The sequence below is a fragment of the Triturus cristatus genome, chromosome 2_1, assembly GCF_964204655.1.
Source record: "Triturus cristatus chromosome 2_1, aTriCri1.1, whole genome shotgun sequence".
NCBI classification, from domain to species: Eukaryota; Metazoa; Chordata; class Amphibia; order Caudata; family Salamandridae; genus Triturus; species Triturus cristatus.
In genome coordinates this window covers 69,287,323-69,309,498 of record NC_140581.1, presented here as the reverse complement: position 1 = coordinate 69,309,498, position 22,176 = coordinate 69,287,323, and the positions used below count along the sequence as shown (strand labels likewise).

The 22,176-nt window shown below is 44.1% G+C and overlaps 1 protein-coding gene across 1 annotated transcript in view; it reads left to right on the top strand.

Moving 5' to 3' along the window:
- LOC146863755 (uncharacterized) overlaps window positions 1-22,176 on the top strand; it is a 52,444-nt gene that overhangs the window by 17,268 nt on the left and 13,000 nt on the right. The window contains exon 2 of the mRNA XM_085627902.1: window positions 21,910-21,995. Coding sequence (XP_085484028.1) covers window positions 21,950-21,995 — 46 coding nt within the window. The 5' untranslated portion in view covers window positions 21,910-21,949. The remainder of the gene's footprint in view (window positions 1-21,909; window positions 21,996-22,176) is intronic.

The window sequence follows — 22,176 nt, the reverse complement described above, 5'->3', positions numbered from 1 at the left end:
ACAATAGGGACGTTTCTCCCACCATGGCACTTTAGTCCCAATTTTCTGCTAGCTTTCTGAAGCTCTAGGGACTCCCTTTCTAGGGCTATCTGCTCTCTTCTGATCCTAAGGTGAGTTTCCTCATACTTGAGCAGTGTCTTTTTCCTCTCATGAGAGGATTCCCTCCTATCAGAAGAAACAGAGGTCCCTATTTATGTGTCAGAATGGTTGGATTCCTGAGAAGGAGATCTGGACCTTCTAGGCACACTCCCAACACTTCCTAGTGGAGTAAAGAGAGGGCCATCATGGCCATCTTCCTCATCTTCAGAAGGGGTTGTCCAGGTCAAGATCATTGTCATCTTCCTGGCCAGCTCCAGAGGTCAGGTCAAGGGTGTCTGTACCCCTGGGCTCTTCCTCCTCTGCTGCTCCACCCACTCTGCCTACCCCTTCAGCCCCTGATGTCTTTCTGAGATCATCCAACAGCAGTACCTCTATGAGGCGTTGGGTGTTTGCACTTTTGCCTGTCTTCAACTTCCTTGTACTACACAAAGCTCTCAATTCCAAGAATAGGAGTTAGTCATACTTGGAGGCTAGAAGCCCACTGGCTTCTGGCAGGGACCCACTGGTTCCTGGCCCTGAAGACATCACAAGTGAGGTGCGGTGTATGCACTACCTAGTCTAGTGTGGCCTACTAAACTCTCTTGAGTTGTAGAAAGGGTGTGCTAAGCCCTTGACACACAACTCTAAGTTCAGTAGAACTTACTGTAGTTTAAGCTTGTATTATATGTACCTCACGTACCTTTAGTGGTTTTCAGTTAGTCACTCACTTGAGATTATATGGTAAAAGAATGGCAAGCTTGAATCCCATCTACTGCACACCAATGTGAGAAGTTGGCCTGGTATATGCTGTCCACTAGTTATAGAGGGCACCTTGCACCAGTCCAAACAACCCCTTATTGATGATAGGTTAAATACAAACTTTATTGAAAGCTATCCTAGTGGTAGCTATGGAGAGCAGCTTTCATGCTAATTCTTGAAGGGATGTAAAGCAGCTTGTTTTACCAGTCTATAATCTCTTGAGTGGCTAAATGAAAGTAGACCACACCAGGTATATATATAAAATATATGTATGTATTACTAAACACACCCCTCTAGTCTCTTTATGAGGCTAGAGGCAAAAGCACATAAGTTACACTTCAAATATCACAGTAAATTAGCACAATATACGTTAGGCCCTAGGGGCGAACCAAACCATATATTAAGAGAGTGGTATAAGAACCATGCCTTGACTAGACGCAAGGCCTAGAGCCTGTAGAATCGCTGGGAACCCAAGGAACAACACAAGGTAGTGACACTGGGGACCCACGGGGGACGTGCGCTGTGTGGGAACAAAGCCACGAGTTCCCGTTAGCTTCTATGGGGAAAGTCGCGGTTAGAATTTTAAAGTTTAAGGACATTTAGGAGTGGACTAGGAACAAACCCTTTTGGACTTAGATGGTTCTAGGGCCAACACCCACGGGAGCACCTGTGTATTCATGCTACCTCACCCAGGGAAGCCGGGTGCATAGGTGTCAAATGGTGTTGGGTCACGTTGTCGTTTTCAATGGCAGGAGACTGTAAAGTGCTGATGCCGGGAAGAGGAAAAGTGTCCAAAGAGATCCAAGCCTGGATCAAAGATGTGAAGAACCTGAAAGCAGAGGGGGCAGAGTCCAGGTCACTTGCCAGTGACCAGGACCAGGAGGCATCAAGGATGACCAGGAGCTGGATTCAAGCTATCCCATAAAGGATGTCGAGTGCTGCGGCATCGGTGCCTGGATTGAATTCAACAAGCATTGGCAACAGCAACCCACACAGAAAAAGAAGAAATGCTTCGGTGCGAACAAGCAAGGTCCTATGAACTCCCCAAGCAATAGAGAGTCAGGGAATGTCTGGAGCAACCAGGAAGCCCAATTAAAGTAAGAGTTGCCTTCATAGGGACCCACCAGTCAACGGACCAGGGATCGTGAAGGAACCTCGAGCGAACACACAAAAGGTGGGCTCACGGAACACTCGTGGAGTGTAGGCCAGCAATCTTCAGTGGAAAAGGTGCTCGGGGTCTAGGCTATAAGAAACCCAATGCACAGTCTCAAAGGACGTCGAAAAGCTGATGCACTTGAAAATGTGCACAGTGTCAAGGGATTCCGGTTCCACGGTACCCATGAGGGATACAGGTCTCAGCTTTGCTGGGGACACTTGTCAGCCTCTGGGAAGTCCAGAAACCCACCTCCTGTGTTGCAAAGTGTTCCGCGTCCGGAGGGAGCTTCTGAGATGCAGACTGGACAAATGTGTCTTTGGTGCCTGCCAAGCAGGGGAGTAGCTCCTTTACTCCAAGGGAGATTCTTCAGTCATCTAGTCGTGTAGATCATCGAAGTTCCGGGATTCCTGTAGCATAGTTTCGTCCAGGGGTAATCTAAAGTCCTGTAGCCAGGGGTTCCTTTCTTATACCCAAGGAAGGGGTTGGACATACTCTGGGGACCCACCTATGGGAGAGTCAGGAAAGAGGGGTGGCTGCACCCATTTCCTTTGAGCCCACCCTCACAGGCCTATTTTATTTTAAAAAACCAAACAAGCCCTGGGTTGTGGTGGTCCCATGTGCAAATGCAAATATTTTATATAAGCCCTGGGGCATGGCTGTCCCCGGGGTTTGGGGGAGCCTTGGAGGCCCCCCACACATTAAAAAGGAAGCCCAGGGGGGTGGCAGTCCCCGGGGCTTTGGGAGGGCCGAGTGCCCTCCTGCATAGTATTATTTGCCTAGCCCCGGGGTGTTGTAGTCCCCGGGGCTGCGCGGGGGCCGTGGGCCCCCGTGAATATTTTAGAAAAGCCCCGGGGGTGGTGGTGCCTGGGGCTTGGGGGGCCTCGGAGGCCCCCCACACATTAAAAATCAAGTCCCTGGGGCTGTGGGAGGGCCACGAGCCCTACCCCATAGCTTTATTAACTTAGCTCCGGGGAGTTGTCAGTCCCCAGGACTGCGGGGGCCCCCATGGGCCCCCACAATTTTGAAATTAGGAATTGGGCAATGACCCCGGGACCTGGCCCACCCGGGGGCCACATTTAAATGAAGCGCAGGCGCCTGCGCTTCATTTTTTAAAATAATTTTGGCGGGATTCGCGACCCTAGTTCTACCCTGCCCCCTTTTCTTGTTTTTCACCTTTGTTTCCCTGTTTTCTTGTGACTCGGTTCTACAGAGTTTTTTCTCAGCCCCTGCTTGTCAAATCACCCACAAACTTTCAAGACAGGAGCTGATCGGAGCGGGCCACTAGTTTTGAAACTTTTACGAAGATCCGTCAACCGGTGCCAGAGATATTGAGAAAACAAAAAACGTTTTTCCAATAGAAAGTAGGTCCTAACTATAACTACCTACTGGCGACTGCCAGTAGATAATATATCTATATGCTATCTAGCTATATCTCTCGCTCTATATATATATCTATATCTATATTGAGCTATATATATATGCGTATATATATATTACCTACTGGCGGTCGCCAGTAGGTAGTTATAGTTAGGACCCTGTTTCCATAGGAAATCCGCAACATTCTATTTGGAATAACTTTGGCGCCGGTCGACGAATCCTCGCGACATTTTCAAAATAGGTGGGGCGCTACGCTCCGCTCCTACCCTGAAAGTCTCGGGGGGATTCGTCAAGCGGGGGCTGAGATAAAAGGGGGGTCCCAAAACGCGTTTTTCCCATGCATTTTTCCATAGGACCTTTAGACACAGCTACAGCCCGAACGGCTGAACAGAGTTACTTGAAATTTGGCAGAGAGGTAGTCCTCAGGTCAAGGAAGTGCCTTTTGTAGGTCTGGTGTAAATCTGTTCAGTAGTTCCTGAGAAAATAGCATTTAAATCAATATATATATCTGAGCCAGCTTACGGTGCGCTTACGGTAAGCTTACCGTACGCGTACGGTGACGTGCGCGAGCGCGATTCTGATTGGTTGTTAGATCTTAGTAAACATTCGAATCGTTCGAAACCAGGAAGCGGCGGCCACCATTTTCTCTCTCGCACTCTTAAGGGAGGAAGAATAATAAAGGCAAAAAACATGTAATGGGACTGTTTAGACAGCTCCTAACCACCTAGCCATGATTAATGTGTCCCCAAAGTTCCCCCAAGGTCAAAAATTCATTTTTATTTTTTTATGAAAAATTGCCGATTACGCTTATCGTACGCGTACGTTAAAAAAAAAAAAAATAATAATTAACCACACTCTCCCCACCCCTCATGTGCAAATGGTGCCCGAAGGGCACAATTTGTGCATGGCATATTACAAATATAGAACATTTAAAAGCTTACCTTTCACAACGAAGCGCATAATATGTCCTCCATGTGCGCACGGTGCGCGAAGCGCATCGTGCGTACATGGCCCATCCACGGCACTAACTGCGTAAAGTGGGCGCGCGGTGCGCGAAGCGCACCGTGCGCGCACGGAACGAACTGCGTTAAGTGGGCGCGCATGCCACGAATGGCGTAAAGTAACTTAGCATTTAAAAAAACGTACAAATTCACTGAAAAAACCATAGGTTTCAAACACGTTATAGTTAGGAATTAGCATTTAAAAAACCTTGCAAATTCACTGAAAAAACCATAGGTTTCACACATGTTATAGTTAGCTGGACATTTTACTGATAAAAAACCAATGAAATTCCCCCGTTATAGTTAGTGCAGGCAACTATAACTCACGCGACCGCAATCCTCTGCTGATGACATATGTGTCTTTATGAAAAAAAAATATTTGTAATATATGTATAGCTAAAATTTAATGGAAGAAGACTTGGGCAAATAAGTGTCTAAATACAGTATTAGCATCAGCAGAGGATTGCGGTCGCGTGAGTTATAGTTGCCTGCACTAACTATAACGGGGGAATTTCATTGGTTTTTTATCAGTAAAATGTCCAGCTAACTATAACATGTGTGAAACCTATGGTTTTTTCAGTGAATATATATATATATATATATATATATATGTATATGTATATATATATTACCTACTGGCAGTCGCCAGTAGGTAGTTATAGTTAGGACCTATTTTCCATAGGAAATCCGCAACATTCTATTTGGAATAACGTCAGCGCCGATTGACAAATCTTCCCGAAATTTGTCAAACTTTTGGCCAGCTCCGGTCTGCTCCTGTGCTGAAAGTTTCACAGTGATTCGTCAAGCGGGGGCCGAGAAAAAAGGGGGTCCGAAAACGCATTTTCCCCATGCATTTTCCCATAGAACCTGTTGACGCAGCTACAGCCCGAACTGCTGAACAGAATTACACCAAATTTGGCAAAGAGGTAGTCCTGAGTTCAGACTCCTGCCTTTTGCTTAAATGGTGTAAATCCGTTCAGTAGTTCCTGAGAAAATTAGAGTTAAAAAGATAGATATATCTGGGCGGAGCCTAACCACACATCTCATCGTGAGATCTGATTGGCTGTCAGTACTTCATCCAAGAAGTGTTGGCAGCCATCTTGGGACCAATATACATGATAGCACCTCATTTAAAAGCATTGCAGTTAATAGAAGGTTTTAAGACTTTAGTTACATTATAAATCATTTGTTGATGATACCATACTCATTTTAGGAATTGTTCTAAGGTGATTTTACCATGTGAAAAAGCCTTCTGCTGTGATATCATGAATCATGTTTGAGAGAAACCTATTTTCTCATGCTTTTCCCACAGAGGTTTGGAAGGTGATCTATAAGCTAAACTGAGAGCATATTTTCTGTAAATTCACATTATCTTTCTCAGTCATGTGAGAATGAAGTCTCACATTCTCAGTAAAACATGTACATCCAACAAGGGCAGAGACTGTCAGTTGATTCCTTTGTGTTCTACTGCAGCTTCCCAGAGTGTTCCAAAGAACAACTAGAGCGCTAACAGTCCTACTTATGATAAACATATGGCACACCTGAAGCCATCTTGCTTGGATTAAAGTGGTAACTCTTAAAACATTTAATTTAAAAAGGAACAAAATGAGGGGGTTCATTTTTCCATAAAAAGTATGATTAGTGCTGCAGAAAGAAAAATTAGGGCACTCTTTGAGTGACTTCTCAAATCCTCTTCTATTTCATTAAAGAATTCTGACATGCAGACTGAAACATGCACTTTCAATACCAGCAGCAGACTTCCCTGGTGAGCAGTAGCTTTACTACAGTGATCTAATAAGCAACTAGAGCGCTAACATTCTGATTTTATGGCAAATGTGTGACACATCTGAATGCCTTCTTGATGGAATCAATGTAAAAAACTGAAAGTATTTCCTACTGAAGAGACTGTAGTAAATGAGGAAATTAGGAAACTTCGTAACAAAAAAGTCTCCCAAAATGGCCACCAGAGACAAAAGAGCCCAAATGTAGCCCAAATATCACCCAGATGTAGGCCAAGTATAGCCCAATGACAGAATGTCAAAGAGTGTCCTAGCAAACAACAAGAGCGATAACAGTCTTACTTATAACAAAAGTATGGCACACCTGAAGCCATCTTGATTAGAATAAAGTGGTAAAACTTAAAACATTTAATTTACAAAGGAACACAATGAGGGGGTTCATTTTGCCATAGAAATTATGTTTAGTGCTTCAGAAAGAAAAATTAGGGCACATTTTGACTTCATAAAATCCTCTTCTATTTCATAAAAAAACTCTGACATGTGGACTGAAACATGCACTTTGATTACCAGCAGCAGACTTCCCTGGTGAGCAGTAGCTTTACTACAGTGATCTAATGAGCAACTAGAGCGCTTACATTCGGAATTTATGGCAAATGTGTGACACATCTGAATGCCTTCTTGATGGAACCAAAGTAAAAAACTGAAAGTATTTTCTACTGAAGAGACTGCAGTAAATGAGGAAATTAGGAAACTTCATAACAAATAAATCTCCCAAGATGGCCACCAGAGACAAAAGAGCCCAAATGTAGCCCAAATATCACCCAGATGTAGCCCAAGTATAGCCCAATGACAGAATGTCCCAGAGTGTTCTAACGAACAACTAGAGCGCTAACAGTCTTACTTATGACAAAAGTATGGCACACCTAAAGCCATCTTGATTGGAATAAAGTGGTAACACTTAAAACATTTAATTTACAAAGGAACAAAATGAGGGGGTTCATTTTGCCATAGAAATTATGATTAGTGCTGCAGAAAGAAAAATTAGGGCACATTTTGACTTCTCAAAACCTCTTCTATTTCATTAAAAAATTCTGATATGCAGATTGAAACATGCACTTTGAATACCAGCAGCAGACTTCCCTGGTGAGCAGTAGCTTTACTACAGTGATCTAATGAGCAACTAGAGTGCTAACATTCAGAATTTATGACAAATGTGTGACATATCTGAATACCTTCTTGATAGAATCAAAGTAAAAAACTGAACGCATTTCCTACTGAGGAGACTGCAATAAATGAGGAAATTAGGAAACTTCATAACAAATACATCTCCTAAGATGGCCACCAGTTGCAAAGTCTGCAGCTCTGGAAGTAACACCACATCCTCTCCCCTAGGTGCAAAATATAATCAAGTGGTCAACTGGATAAAAAAACATAAAGATTACAAATAATTTAAAATTTCTTTGTCTATTTGAAAACTCAGAAAATATGTCCTCATTTTAGTTTTTTAGAGCACTAACCATAATGTTGATGCAAATAAGACCCTCTCATATATGTAATTTCTAAAGGAAATGCTCTAGGTATTACAGTTTGATTACATCAAGATGACGTCAGGCGTTCCACACTTTTGTAATAAATATAGAATGTTAGCAATCTAGTTGTTCATTGGGATACTGTTGAGAGGCAGAGGCCAGGGGCACAGACTGAAAATTGAAGGCAGGTAGGAGAGTGCAGAGGCAACAATTTGACCACACTGGGCAGGCAGGAAGGGCAGTGGCAGCACAACAGACTATGGAGGGCAGTGGATAGGGGGGCAGGGGCAACAAACCAACAATACAGGACTGGCAAGAGAGGCTGTGGCAATATAATAGACCATTGTGGGCAGAAGGAAGAGGCAGTGGTAGTACAACCATACATGCCAACAGACCCGTTTCAGCCAGGAAACGTCCAATGTTTTTAAGCTCAAATTGGATTTATTTAATCTGTCTCCTGTCTACAATCTCCTCTTTTTCAATGTAACTCAAAGGGGAAAATCAATACCCCAGTTTTTGTTCAAAATCTCCCTCTTACCAAGTTCAAAATGTTCGCAAGTATGGTACATTGGATCATGGTAGGCAGGAGGAATTGGGGTAGGGACATGGACTCGGATAACAGAGGACAGGAGGGACATGGAGAGATGCACCAAACTGACCCTGCAGGGCAGGCATCAGGGTTTTCAGCAGCAACATACACCACACAGGGCATGCGGGACAGGAGTGCAGCACTACAATCCATAGAAAGCAAAAGGGAGGGGACAGGACCATGATCATGGACAACAGAGAACAGAGGGGAAAGAGGCAACGGTAGATAGCTGACCATAATGGACAGACAGGAGACACTGTCTGCACATGGAAACAGAGGGGGCAGGGCAGGAGCAGCAAGATGACCATGGAGGTCAGGCAGGATGGGCACTAGAAACAAGACACACCATGGAGAGCAACAGTGAGACTATGATGGCATACACACAGACCATGGAGGGAAGGTGGGAGGGGGTCAGGGGCAGCTAGATGACCACACAGGGAAGGTGGGAGGGGCCATGGCACCACAGAAGACCATGCATGGCAAGCGGGAGGGTTAGTGGCAGCACAATGGCTATGATGGGCAAGAAGGAGGGTGCAGGGGCATGCACAAAGGACCATGGAGGATAGAAGGGAGGGTCAGGACCTGGGCACAGACAAGAGAGTTCAGGGGAAGGGGCCTCACAACAGACCGCGCGGGGCAGGCAGGTGGAGCAGTTGCAGCACAACAGACTAGGGAGGGCAGAAGGGTGTGGCAGTAAAATGGACCATGGAGGATAGGAGGAAGGGGATAGGGGCATGTCATGTGGACAGGCAGGGTGGAGGTGACATGGACAGGTTACAGTCATCTGACAATGCTAGGCAGGTAGGAGGGGAGTGGCAGCTCAACAGAACACTCAGAGTAGATAGGAGTGGCAGGTCCATGGAACATGGTGGGCAAAAAGGATGGAGCAGAGGCATGCACAAAGACATCGGAGGGCAGGGGGAAGGAGAATAGGGGCAGCAAGCTAAGCTCAGAGGGTAAGCAGGAGGTCAATGATGGGGCATAGAATTGGGCAATGGAGGGCAGGAGGAGTGGACTGGTACATCATGCTAAATGGAGGGCAGTGGCAGCACATCAGACCATGCATGGCAGGAGGGAGGAGGCTAGTCCATGGATTCAGACAACAGAGGATAGGGAGGAGGTGGATGGGGCAGCAAGCTAACTGTTCAGAGAAGGTGGGTATTAGGAACTTTATTGTTTTTAAAGTGTGTCTGTGCGAACTTCTTAAAATATGAACAAGTATGCAGCATATTCTCACTTTTATTCAGGAAGAAGAGGACGTTTGTCACTGTGACTCCGGGCTCACTTGGCAGAAACACCCCCTAACCCTCCACCCCCATCGCAAAATGTAATGCCCGTGAAAATGGTAGGTGGACGCAGTGTTATACAGAACATAGACCTGAGAGCAAGATTGAAAATGAAAACTAGATATAGTATATGGTATAAACTATGTACCAAAAAGTGTGATATTACAGATTCATTGGAGAGCGCGAGATAGCACAGGCACTAGCGCGTGCTATGCAATATGTGCCTTGGAGTGTAATATTCACAGGGCAGTGTTGTGTAACCTAACTAGTCTCTAAAGTTGTAATATAAAATATGTGCTGGGGAGTGTAACGTTGCATATGCACTGTGACAAAGATATGGATCCCAGATTGTAATATGTATGGCATAGCAATGTGCATTATAACATAGGCATCGAGGAAGGCACGTTAGATGGGGCAATATAACCTGTGCGAAGACAAGTGTGGCATGACATATTCACGGTGTGGTGTTACAGTGCACATGGGCTAGAGAGTGTCATAGCATATGCACTAGCTAGTGGAATACAACACAGAGGTGTGTGGCACTCAGCAGGCAATGGTGGGTGTAACACAGCATTGGGCTCTGCCAGGAGTGCGCTGTGACTCTCAAGTGATGTTCGTCCCCTTTCCAGACAGTAAAATAAAAAGTATTACACATCTGGCAGTGGATGTGTGTTTTATTAACCGTGAGGGGGGTTTCTTGCATAGTTTTGGTCGAATTTTTGTCGAATCCCCTTTGAATGGCTTGGTGTGCATGTGTATTAAATGTGCCCGTCAATAGCTACCCATGTTTGTATAAATAAACGACAAGGGTGTCTACCGGGATTAGGCACGGTAGGGCATCAGACATGTCAGAGCTTCACTAGTGGTGTAAATACATTCCACGTGGATTCATTGTATGCATAGTCGCCTTTTAATGAATATCACGCAAATTTTCATGGTGATAGGTACGTACGGTTTGTCCAGCATGTCCTAGGTGTGTCTATAAATATATATTTTTTACAAATATTAAAAAACAGTGGCCGGCCCTGGGGATTGGGGTCAAAAAAATATAATTAGGAGACAGGCCCTGGGGGATGGGGTCATCAGGGCCAATAAATTACAATAAGAAGGGGAACCACACAGCCCCCCTTCTTAAAAAATTAAAATAAATAAAAGACTGGCATCGTGCCAGAGGCCACGCCCCCTCCTTGCAGCACTCTGCACACGCGCCCCCTGGCGAATTGTAAGTTGGGGAATTAATTCCTCTTCAATACTGAGGGTCCCTGAGGACCAACTAGCCCAACAGGCATCTCCAGTATGCGCCAGGGAGCTGCGCTGCAGACAGGTGTTCTGAGGCCAAGCCCCTTTTTACACCTCTCTGCAACGCAGCTCTGTGGCGCTTACTGGAGGTACCTAGTGGTCTAGTTTGACCCTAGGGACCCTTAGGATTCAAGGGGACTTAATCTCTCAACTTAGAACAGCCACAGGGCGCGTTTACACAGTGGTGAAGGGAGGGGACGGGGCCTGAGGTGACGTGTGCAAACACACACTATGGCACGTTTTAAATTGGGGATATAATTTCCCTTCAATACTGATGGCCCCTGGGGGCTAACTAGCCCACCAAGTGCTTCCAGTAAGCGCCACTGAGCTGCATTGCAGAGAGGTGGTCCAGGCCGTGCCACTTTTTACACCTCTCTGCAACGCAGCTCTGTGGCACTTACTGGAGGTACCTAGTGGGCTAGTTGGACCCTAGGGACCCTCAGGATTCAAATGAACTTAATCTCCCAACTAAAAACGGACACAGGGTGTGTTTACACAGTGGTGAAGTGAGGGGACGTGGCCTGAGTTAACGTGTGCAAAAACGCCCTGTGGCCTGTTTTAAGAGGTAGTTTTAATCCCCCTGGCCTATTATATACTAGGGGCTTACAGAGGAGGTCATGCTAATCACAGGGGGACCCCAACGCATAATGTTCCCTAGTGTATGTAGGTGTTTTCACTGTATTCTAAGTGTCTTTTAACATAGCACTGGCTCTAGGACTGGTTAGTCAGACTCAGTTACCACCAGTATCCGTCTGAAAATGTTGAGGGTACAGGATGATTTTGCAACAAGGCTTCTTTCTGCTCTTCTTTTTGTTCTTTCTGCACGTTATCCTTCTTCCTGCACTTTTCTTCGTCTTTGAGGACTTCTGTTGCTTCTTTCTGCACTTCTTTTTTTTCTTTCTGTGCATTTTTTCTTCTTTCTTCACATGTCCTATCTCTGTAGGCATAGTTAGAAATTAGAATTTAAAAAACCTTTGAAATTCACAGAAAAAACCCTAGGTTTCAGGCACGTTATAGTTAGAAATTAGCATTTAAAAAACCTCAGAAATTCACTGAAAAAAACATAGGTTTCAGGGGTGTTATAGTTAGCTGGACTTTTCACTTGTACAAAACCATTGAAATTCCCCCGTTATAGTTAGTTCAGCTAACTATAACTCGCGCGCCAGCAATGCACTGCTGATGACGTCACATATTACATCACTCATGACATGGTCAGTGACATCACTCATGACATCACTGATGACATCTCAAATGACATCACTGATGACATCATCCAGTGAATGTGTGTTTTTCTGAAAATTAAATGTTTTGTACAAGTGAAAAGTCCAGCTAACTTTAACACCCCTGAAACCTATGGATTTTTCAGTGAATATATATATATATATATATATATATATATGATATTGTGATCAAGGGCCCACGGGCTCGAAACGCGTAATGGCTGTGCAAAACTTGTGAGCGGACAAATAAATAACTTTTAAGCACCAAATTGTGGTCTGGGCTCCTACCTGCAGCGGTGAAACGAGTGCGTGGAAAAGGGAGTTGAAGTAATATATATTACCTACTGGCGGTCGCCAGTAGGTAGTTATAGTTAGGACCCTGTTTCCATAGGAAATCCGCAACATTCTATTTGGAATAACTTTGGTGCCGGTCGACGAATCCTCGCGAAATTTTCAAAATAGGTGGGGCGCTACGCTCCGCTCCTATCCTGAAAGTCTCGGGGGGATTCGTCAAGCAGGGGCCGAGAAAAAAGGGGGGTCCCAAAACGCGTTTTCCCCATGCATTTTTCCATAGGACCTTTAGACACAGCTACAGCCCGAACGGCTGAACAGAATTACTTGAAATTTGGCAGAGAGGTAGCCATAAGGTCAAGGAAGTGCCTTTTGCAGGTCTGGTGTAAATCTGTTCAGTATTTCCTGAGAAAATAGCATTTAAAAGCATATATATATGTGGGCGGAGCCTAACCACACATCTCATCCTGAGATCTGATTGGCTGTCAGCACTTCATCCAAGAAGTGTTGGCAGCCATCTTGGGACCAATATACATGATAGCACCTCATTAAAAAGCATTGCAGTTAATAGAAGGTTTTAAGACTTTAGTTACATTATAAATCATTTGTTGATGGTACCATACTCATTTTAGGAATTGTGGTATGTTCTAAGGTGATTTCACCATGTGAAAAAGCCTTCTGCTGGGATATCATGATTGAGAGAAAAATATTTTCTCATGCTTTTCCCACAGAGGTTTGGAAGGTGATCTATAGGCTAAACTGAGAGCTTATTTTCTGTAAATTCACATTATCTTTCTCAGTCATGTGAGAATGAAGTCTGATATTCTCAGTAAAACATGTACATCCAACAAGGGCAGAGACTGTCAGTTGATTCCTTTGTGTTCTACTGCAGCTTCCCAGAGTGTTCCAAAGAACTACTAGAGCGCTAACAGTCCTACTTATGATAAACGTATGGCACACCTGAAGCCATCTTGCTTGGATTAAAGTGGTAACTCTTAAAACATTTAATTTAAAAAGGAACAAAATGAGGGGGTTCATTTTTCCATAAAAAGTATGATTAGTGCTGCAGAAAGAAAAATTAGGGCTCATTTTGAGTGACTTCTCAAATCCTCTTCTATTTCATTAAAAAATTCTGACATGCAGACTGAAACATGCACTTTAAATACTAGCAGCAGTTTTCCCTGGTGAGCAGTAGCTTTACTACAGTGATCTAATGAGCAAAAAGAGTGCTAACATTCTGAATTTATGGCAAATGTGTGACACATCTGAATGCCTTCTTGATGGAATCAAAGTAAAAAACTGAAAGTATTTCCTATTGAGAAGACTGCAGTAAATGAGGAAATTAGGAAACTTCATAACAAATAAGTCTCCCAAGATGGCCACCAGAGACAAAAGAGCCCAAATGTAGCCCAAATATCACCCAGATGTAGCCGAGGTATAGCCCAATGACAGAATGTCCCAGAATGTTCTTAAAAACAACTAGAGCGCTTACTGTCTTCATTATGACAAAAGTATGGCACACCTGAAGCCATCTTGATTGGAATAAACTGGTAACACTTAAAACATTTAATTTAAAAAGGAACACAATGAGGAGGTTCATTTTGCCATAGAAATTATGATTAATGCTGAAGAAAGAAAATGAGGGCACATTTTGAGTGACTTCTCAAATCCTCTTCTATTTCATTAAAAAATTCTGACATGCAGACTGAAACATGCACTTTTAATACCAGGAGCAGACTTCCATGGTGCAGTAGTTTTACTACAGTGATCTAATGAGCAACTAGAGTGCTAACATTCAGAATTTATGGCAAATGTGTGACATATCTGAATACCTTCATGATGGAATCAAAGTAAAAAACTGAAAGCATTTCCTACTGAGGAGACTGCAGTACATGAGGAAATTAGGAAACTTCATAACAAATAAATCTCCCAAGATGGCCACCGGAGACAAAAGAGCCCAAATGTAGCCCAAAATCACCCAGATGTAGCCCAAATATAGCCCAATGACAGGTGTGTGCAAAACACTTATTATTTTGTGTTTTTGCAGTGTTATATAGTGCAGACTTGTCAGGTATTGGAGTGCTTTACATGAGCATTGGTTACATCACACAAGAACAAATTCATTTTGGTTGTAGACATGGGGAGACTAAGTGATTTGACCAGAATCACAGAATGTCGATCTGAAGCAGAAACTTCAACCTGGTTCCCCAGTTGCAAAGTCTGCAGTTCAGGAAGTAACACCACATCCTCTCCCCTAAGTGCAACATTTAATCAAGTGGTCAACTGGATAAAAAAACATAAAGATAACAAATAATTTAAAAGTGCTTTGTCGCTATTTGAAAACTCAGAAAATATGTCCTTATTTTAGTCTTTTAGAGCACTAACCATAATTTTGATGCCAATAAGACCCTCTCATATATGTAATTTCTAAAGGAAATGCTCTAGGTATTACAGTTTTGATTACATCAAGATGATGTCAGGCGTTCCACACTTTTGTAATAAATATAGAATGTTAGCAATCTAGTTGTTCATTAGGATACTGTTGAGAGGCAGAGGCCAGGGGCACGGACTCTGAAAATTGAAGGCAGGTAGGAGGGTGCAAAGGCAACAATTTAACCACACTGAGCAGGCAGGAAGGGCCGTGGAAGCACAACAGACTATGGAGGGCAGTGGAAAGGGGGGCAGGGGCAACAAACCAACAATACAGGACTTGCAAGAGAGGCTGTTGGAGGGAAGATCTATTACGGGTCAAGGAAGCTAGGGGCGGTCCCCAGATCCCCGGGAGCCACCACAGAACTGAGCAGGAGAATGAGTCAGGGACAAAAGGGGCACCTTAATTTGAGCCGGGGTGCCTAGGAACGCTTGCTCCAAAAATGAAGAAAACAGACATATGAGACATGGAATTGGAGGCAGAATACAATGGCAGTTTAATGAGAAGATGCAACTTCAAAGAAACCGCAGAATAGAGACATAAAGTACAAAATACAGAATCCAGATAATCATACAGCTGTCATAATATTCTCTGTATCTCAATTAATGTACTGACAGAGAGAGAGAGAAAACACATCTATAAATGCATCATGAGAAACAAGTTACACCAAGGAAAATGTTACCTAGGAACACTCACGTTTACTCTTAGAGCAAGCATTCCTGCAATTACAATACAAAATCTTTTAAATGCAAAAGTAAAGAGAACAATGGTTAAACATAACATGACATTTCATATAGGTAAAATAGAATAAGATACTTCAAGCAAAGCAGAGCAAGACATTTTAAGCAAAGGAAGACAAGAGCTCCCAGCTCTTGGGGAAAACCTGCACTGCCTGTTAACCTACATACAGACGGCGAGGTAGTCCGTCGATATCTGTGGGTGCTCCCTTTTTATATCATTTTGTGGGCTCCTTTGCACGCTACATCTACCTACGTATGCTACCCAAAAGCTTCGTCTGCAGATTTTACCAGACATTTCGTCATTTACCCACTTAATGCTGACAATGGACTGGGTGAAAAGGTCAGTCTCTCAGGCCAATCGCTTATCGTAAGTTCCATAGAGCAAGCAGAAAATAATGGGTATTGTACGGGAATTCAATATATTCATGTATAAAATCTCCTCAGTTCTCCTAACTTGACGCTCTGCGGTTGCCACTTCCTTAAAAGCGGGAAACCTGCCCAGGAAGCAAGTACCAGTCCAGGATGCAGCCTACTGTATGTCGACAGCTTCAGGGGGATGTTGAACTTTGATACCGAGCACGGAGCACTCGGGTAGGGTGGGGGCTACTAGTTTGGATCAGAAGGCCTCGCAGACCTGCCTTCAGACTGCTATACACTAAAATTGCAGAGATATGGTCAATTTAACAAAGAGGCCTACATATTGAACAGAAGGGCCTACACAGGGGTTCTATGCTGGCTGAGTGGTAAGGATGTCTCAGGATAATTATATAGCAACACAGGACCCGCTGGTCAATTTAATACGGCCTACAAATGCAGCTGGCAGGGCAAGGACAAGGGTCTCATACTTCAGGTGTGGACAGAACGGGTCAGGGGCCCCCTGTGATACAAAATCTACCCTCCTTCAAGGCTGTGGCAATGTAATAGACCATTGTGGGCAGAAGGAAGAGGCAATGGTAGTACAACCATACATGCCAACAGACCCGATTCAGCCAGGAAACGTCCAATGTTTTTAAGCTTTATTTGATCTGTCTCCTGTCTACAATATCCTCTTTTTCAATGTAACTCAAAGGGGAAAATCAATACCCCAGTTTTTTTTCAAAATCTCCCTCTTACCAAGTTCAAAATGTTCGCAAGTATGGTACATTGGATCATGGAAGGAAATGGGATAGGGACATGGACTTGGATAACAGAGGACAGGAGGGACATGGAGAGGTGCACCAAACTGACCCTGCAGGGCAGGCATCAGGGTTTGCAGCAGCACAATACACCACACAGGGCATGCAGGACGGGAGTGCAGCACAACAATCCATAGAAAGCAAGAGGGAGGGGACAGGACCATGCACATGGACAACAGAGAACAGAGGGGCAAGAGGCAATGGTAGCTAGCTGACCATAATAGACAGACAGGAGAGAAAGCTGCAGCATAACAGACCATAATGGGCAGGAGGGACGGATCAGGGGCATTACAATGGAACAGACAAGCCAGGAGGGAGGGAGTAGGGCTGGGGGCAAGGGGGCAGGGCAGGAGCAGCAAGATAGCCATGGAGGTCAGGCAGGATGGGCACTAGAAGCAAGACACACCATGAAGAGCAACAGTGAGACTGTGATGGCATACACACAGACCATGGAGGGAGGTGGGAGGGGGTCAGGGGCAGCTAACTGACCACACAGGGAAGGTGGGAGGGGCCATGGCAGCACAGAAGACCATGCATGGCAAGTGGGAGGGTTAGTGGCAGCACAATGGCTATGATGGGCAAGAAGGAGGGTGGAGGGGCATGCACAAAGGACGATGGAGGATAGAAGGGAGGGTCAGGACCTCTGCACAGACAAGAAAGTTCAGGGGAAGGGACCTCACAACAGACCACACGGGGCAGGCAGGAGGAGCAGTTGCAGCACAACAGACCAGGGAGGGCAGAAGGGTGTGGCAGTACAATGGACCATGTAGGACAGGAGGAAGAGGATAGGGGCATGGCATGTGGACAGGCAGGGTGGAGGTGGCAGGGACAGGTTACAGTCATCTGACAATGCTAGGCAGGTGGGAGGGGAGTGGCAGCTCAACCGAACACTCAGAGTAGATAGGAGTGGCAGGTCCATGGGACATGGTGGGCAAAAAGGATGGAGCAGGGGCATGCACAAAGACATCGGAGGGCAGGGGGAAGGAGAATAGGGGCAGCAAGCTAAGCACAGAGTTTAAGCAGGAGGTCAATGATGGGGCATAGAATTGGGCAATGGAGGGCAGGAGGAGTGGACTGGTACATCATACTAAATTGAGGGCAGTGGCAGCACATCAGACCATGCATGGCAGGAGGGAGGAGGCTAGTCCATGGATTCACACAACAGAGGATAGGGAGGAAGGGGATGGGGCAGCAAGCTAACTGTTCAGAGAAGGCGGGTATTAGGAACTTTATTGTTTTTAAAACATTGTGTCTGTGCGAACTACTTAAAATATGAACAAGTATGCAGCATAATCTCACTTTTATTCAGGAAGAAGAGGACGTTTGTGACTGTGACTCCGGGCTCACTTGGCAGAAACACCCCCTGACCCTCCACCCCCTATCGCAAAATGTAATGCCCGTGAAAAGGGTAGGTGAACACAGTGTTATATAGAACATAGTCCTGAGAGCACGATTGAAAATGAAAACTAGATATAGTCTATGCACCAAAAAGTGTGATATAAGATGAACCGGGCGTGAAATATAATATGCAATACATTGTGCGCAATGACAGATTCATTGGAGAGCGCGAGATAGCACAGGCACTAGCGCGTGCTATGCGATATGCGCCTTGGAGTGTAATATGCACAGGGCAGTGTTGTGTAACCTAACTAGTCTCTAAAGTTGTAATATAAAATATGTGCTGGGGAGTGTAACGTTGCATATGCACAGTGACAAAGATATGGATCCCAGATTGTAATATGTATGGCATAGCACTGTGCGTTATAACATAGGCATCGAGAAAGGCACGTTAGATGGGGCAATATAACCCGTGCGAAGACAAGTGTGGCATGACATATTCACGGGGTGGTGTTACAGTGCACATGGGCTAGAGAGTGTCATAGCATATGCACTAGCTAGTGGAATACAACACAGAGGTGTGTGGCACTCGGCAGGCAATGGTGGGTGTAACACAGCATTGGGCTCTGTCAGGAGCACGCTGTGACTCTCAAGTGATGTTCGTCCCCTTTCCAGAGAGTAAAATAAAAAGTATTACACATCCGGCAGTGGATGTGTGTTTTATTACCCTTGAGGGGGGTTTCTTGCATAGTTTTGGTCGAATTTTTGTCGAATCCCCTTTGAATGGCTTGGTGTGCATGTGTATTAAATGTGCCCGTCAATAGCTACCCATGTTTGTATAAATAAACGACAAGGGTGTCTACCAGGATTAGGCACGGTAGGGCATCAGACATGTCAGAGCTTCACTAGTGGTGTAAATACATTCCACGTGGATTCATTGCATGCATAGTCGCCTTTTAATGAATATCACGCAAATCGTCATGGTGATAGGTACGTACGGTTTGTCCAGCATGTCCTAGGTGTGTCTATAAATATATATTTTTTAAAAATAATAAAAAACAGTGGCCGGCCCTGGGGATTGGGGTCCAAAAAATATAATTAGGAGACTGGCCCTGGGGGATGGGGTCATCAGGGCCAATAAATTAGAATAAGAAGGGGAACCAAACAGCCCCCCTTCTTAAAAAACTAAAATAAATAAAAGACTGGCATCGTGCCGGAGGCCATGCCCCCTCCGTGCAGCACTCTGCAAACGCGCCCCCAACAGGCATCTCCAGTATGCGCCAGGGAGCTGCGCTGCAGCCAGGTGTTCTGAGGCCAAGCCCCTTTTTACACCTCTCTGCAACGCAGCTCTGTGGCGCTTACTGGAGGTACCTAGTGGTCTAGTTTGACCCTAGGGACCCTTAGGATTCAGGGGGACGTAATCTCTCAACTTAGAACAGCCACAGGGTGCGTTTACACAGTGGTGAAGGGAGGGGACGGGGCCTGAGGTGACGTGTGCAAACACGCACTATGGCACGTTTTAAATTGGGGATATAATTTCCCTTCAATACTGAGGGCCCCTGGGGGCTAACTAGCCCACCAAGTGCTTCCAGTAAGCGCCACTGAGCTGCATTGCAGAGAGGTGGTCCAGGCCGTGCCACTTTTTACACCTCTCTGCAACGCAGCTCTGTGGCACTTACTGGAGGTACCTAGTGGGCTAGTTGGACCCTAGGGACCCTCAGGATTCAAATGAACTTAATCTCCCAACTAAAAATGGACACAGGGCGTGTTTACACAGTGGTGAAGGGAGGGGACGGGGCCTGAGTTAACGTGTGCAAAAACGCCCTGTGGCCTGTTTTAAGAGGTAGTTTTAATCCCCATGCCCTATTATACACTAGGGGCTTACAGAGGAGGTCATGCTAATCACAGGGGGACCCCAACGCATAATGTTCCCTAGTGTATGTAGGTGTTTTCACTGTATTCTAAGTGTCTTTTAACATAGCACTGGCTCTAGGACTGGTTAGTCAGACTCAGTTACCACCAGTATCCGTCTGAAAAAGTTGAGGGTACAGGATGATTTTGCAACAAGGCTTCTTTCTGCTCTTCTTTTTGTTCTTTCTGCACGTTATCCTTCTTCCTGCACTTATCTTCGTATTTGAGGACTTCTGTTGCTTCTTTCTGCACTTCTTTTGTTTCTTTCTGTGCATTTTTTCTTCTTTCTTCACATGTCCTATCTCTGTAGGCATAGTTAGAAATTAGCATTTAAAAAACCTTTGAAATTCACAGAAAAAACCATAGGTTTCAGGCACGTTATAGTTAGGAATTAGCATTTAAAAAACCTCAGAAATTCACTGAAAAAACCATAGGTTTCAGGGGTGTTATAGTTAGCTGGACTTTTCACTTGTACAAAACCATTGAAATTCCCCCGTTATAGTTAGTTCAGCTAACTATAACTCGCGCGCCCGCAATGCACTGCTGATGACGTCACATATTACATCACTCATGACATGTTCAGTGACATCACTCATGACATCTCAAATGACATCACTCATGACATCACTGATGACATCATCCTTGTGATAGAGTGGCAGACCTCCTCTCACCCTAATATAACCTTTGATACACACATTCAAAAATAGAGACTAAAATTTTCAAAACAATGGACATACCAATACCAGTTACAACAACCTCTTCAGTAATTCTAAGATCCACATACACATCCACTCATTCACCAACAGTCCTATACAGTCACTCATACATGTACTCACTCATCATATGTACTCATACACCTATACATCCTGTTACACAATGCCACTCATCCATAGAGTTACTCACACACATAGTCACTCATGCTAATAAAGAATCAAACATACATTTACTTGCATATACAGTTATACACACACCACCATACTTACTTCTACGGAAACTTACACATACTTAGTCTTTTAAACAATCACTTATAGAAACACATACTTATTCATACAGGAACTCTTTCAATCTCTCACTCTCACATATACTCACATATATACACCAATAGTCACATATACTAGTTTAAAACATATGTAGTTACTCATAAAGACACTATTGAGACAGTCATTCACTCACTAACACACCCATACACACACTCATCAACCCATACAGTCCTGCACACATGCTGTGTTCAACACATACAAACAGTGAGTCACTCATTCATGCACCTATGCACTACGTAATACCCCCCACCGAACCATGCAGACACTCAGACTGATACTCAAAAAACCAACTAATAACCTATATAGACACCCATGTAGCTACTCACCAACCCATGCAGCCACTTATACACAAAGTGAGAGACTGATACAGATATTTACATATTTAAACATTACTCACTAAGCCATGTATTCACTATGATACACTTAATCAGTCAGTTACACAATCAATTTTTCAAAAACAAATCATCCATTTAGACACTTATATACCCATTTATTCTTCCATCGACCTTGAGATATACATATATAAAACATATTTAATTTTCAGAAAAACACACATTCACTGGATGATGTCATCAGTGATGTCATCAGTGATGTCATTTGAGATGTCATCAGTGATGTCATGAGTGATGTCACTGACCATGTCATGAGTGATGTAATATGTGATGTCATCAGCAGTGCATTGCGGGCGCGCGAGTTATAGTTAGCTGAACTAACTATAACGGGGGAATTTCAATGGTTTTGTACAAGTGAAAAGTCCAGCTAACTATAACACCCCTGAAACCTATGGTTTTTTCAGTGAATATATATATATATATATATATATATATATATAACTGTATATATATATATATTTCTATAATGTTATAATGTATAGAAATACTTACCCCTAAGATGCCACTGCATGAATTCTTGACCTCATTGACAAAAATAATGTTCTTGATTTCTTTCAGATGCTGATATTTCACCAGCTGCGTGAAACCAAGTAAAGGCATGGATTCCACACAACTCTGTTCCTTTCTTCTAACCGTGATCACAGGTTAGTGACTTCACATGTCAAATGTGCATAAATACTCTATGAAGGTTCACCTCAGGGATTAAATACCAGGTAATTAATTATGTTATACTGACAATTGAGCTAGACAGTCCAACTCTGTGCATCATAGACCCTTTGAAAGCTCCACCTAACCACTCATTCTACATATCTGTACTCTTGTGTA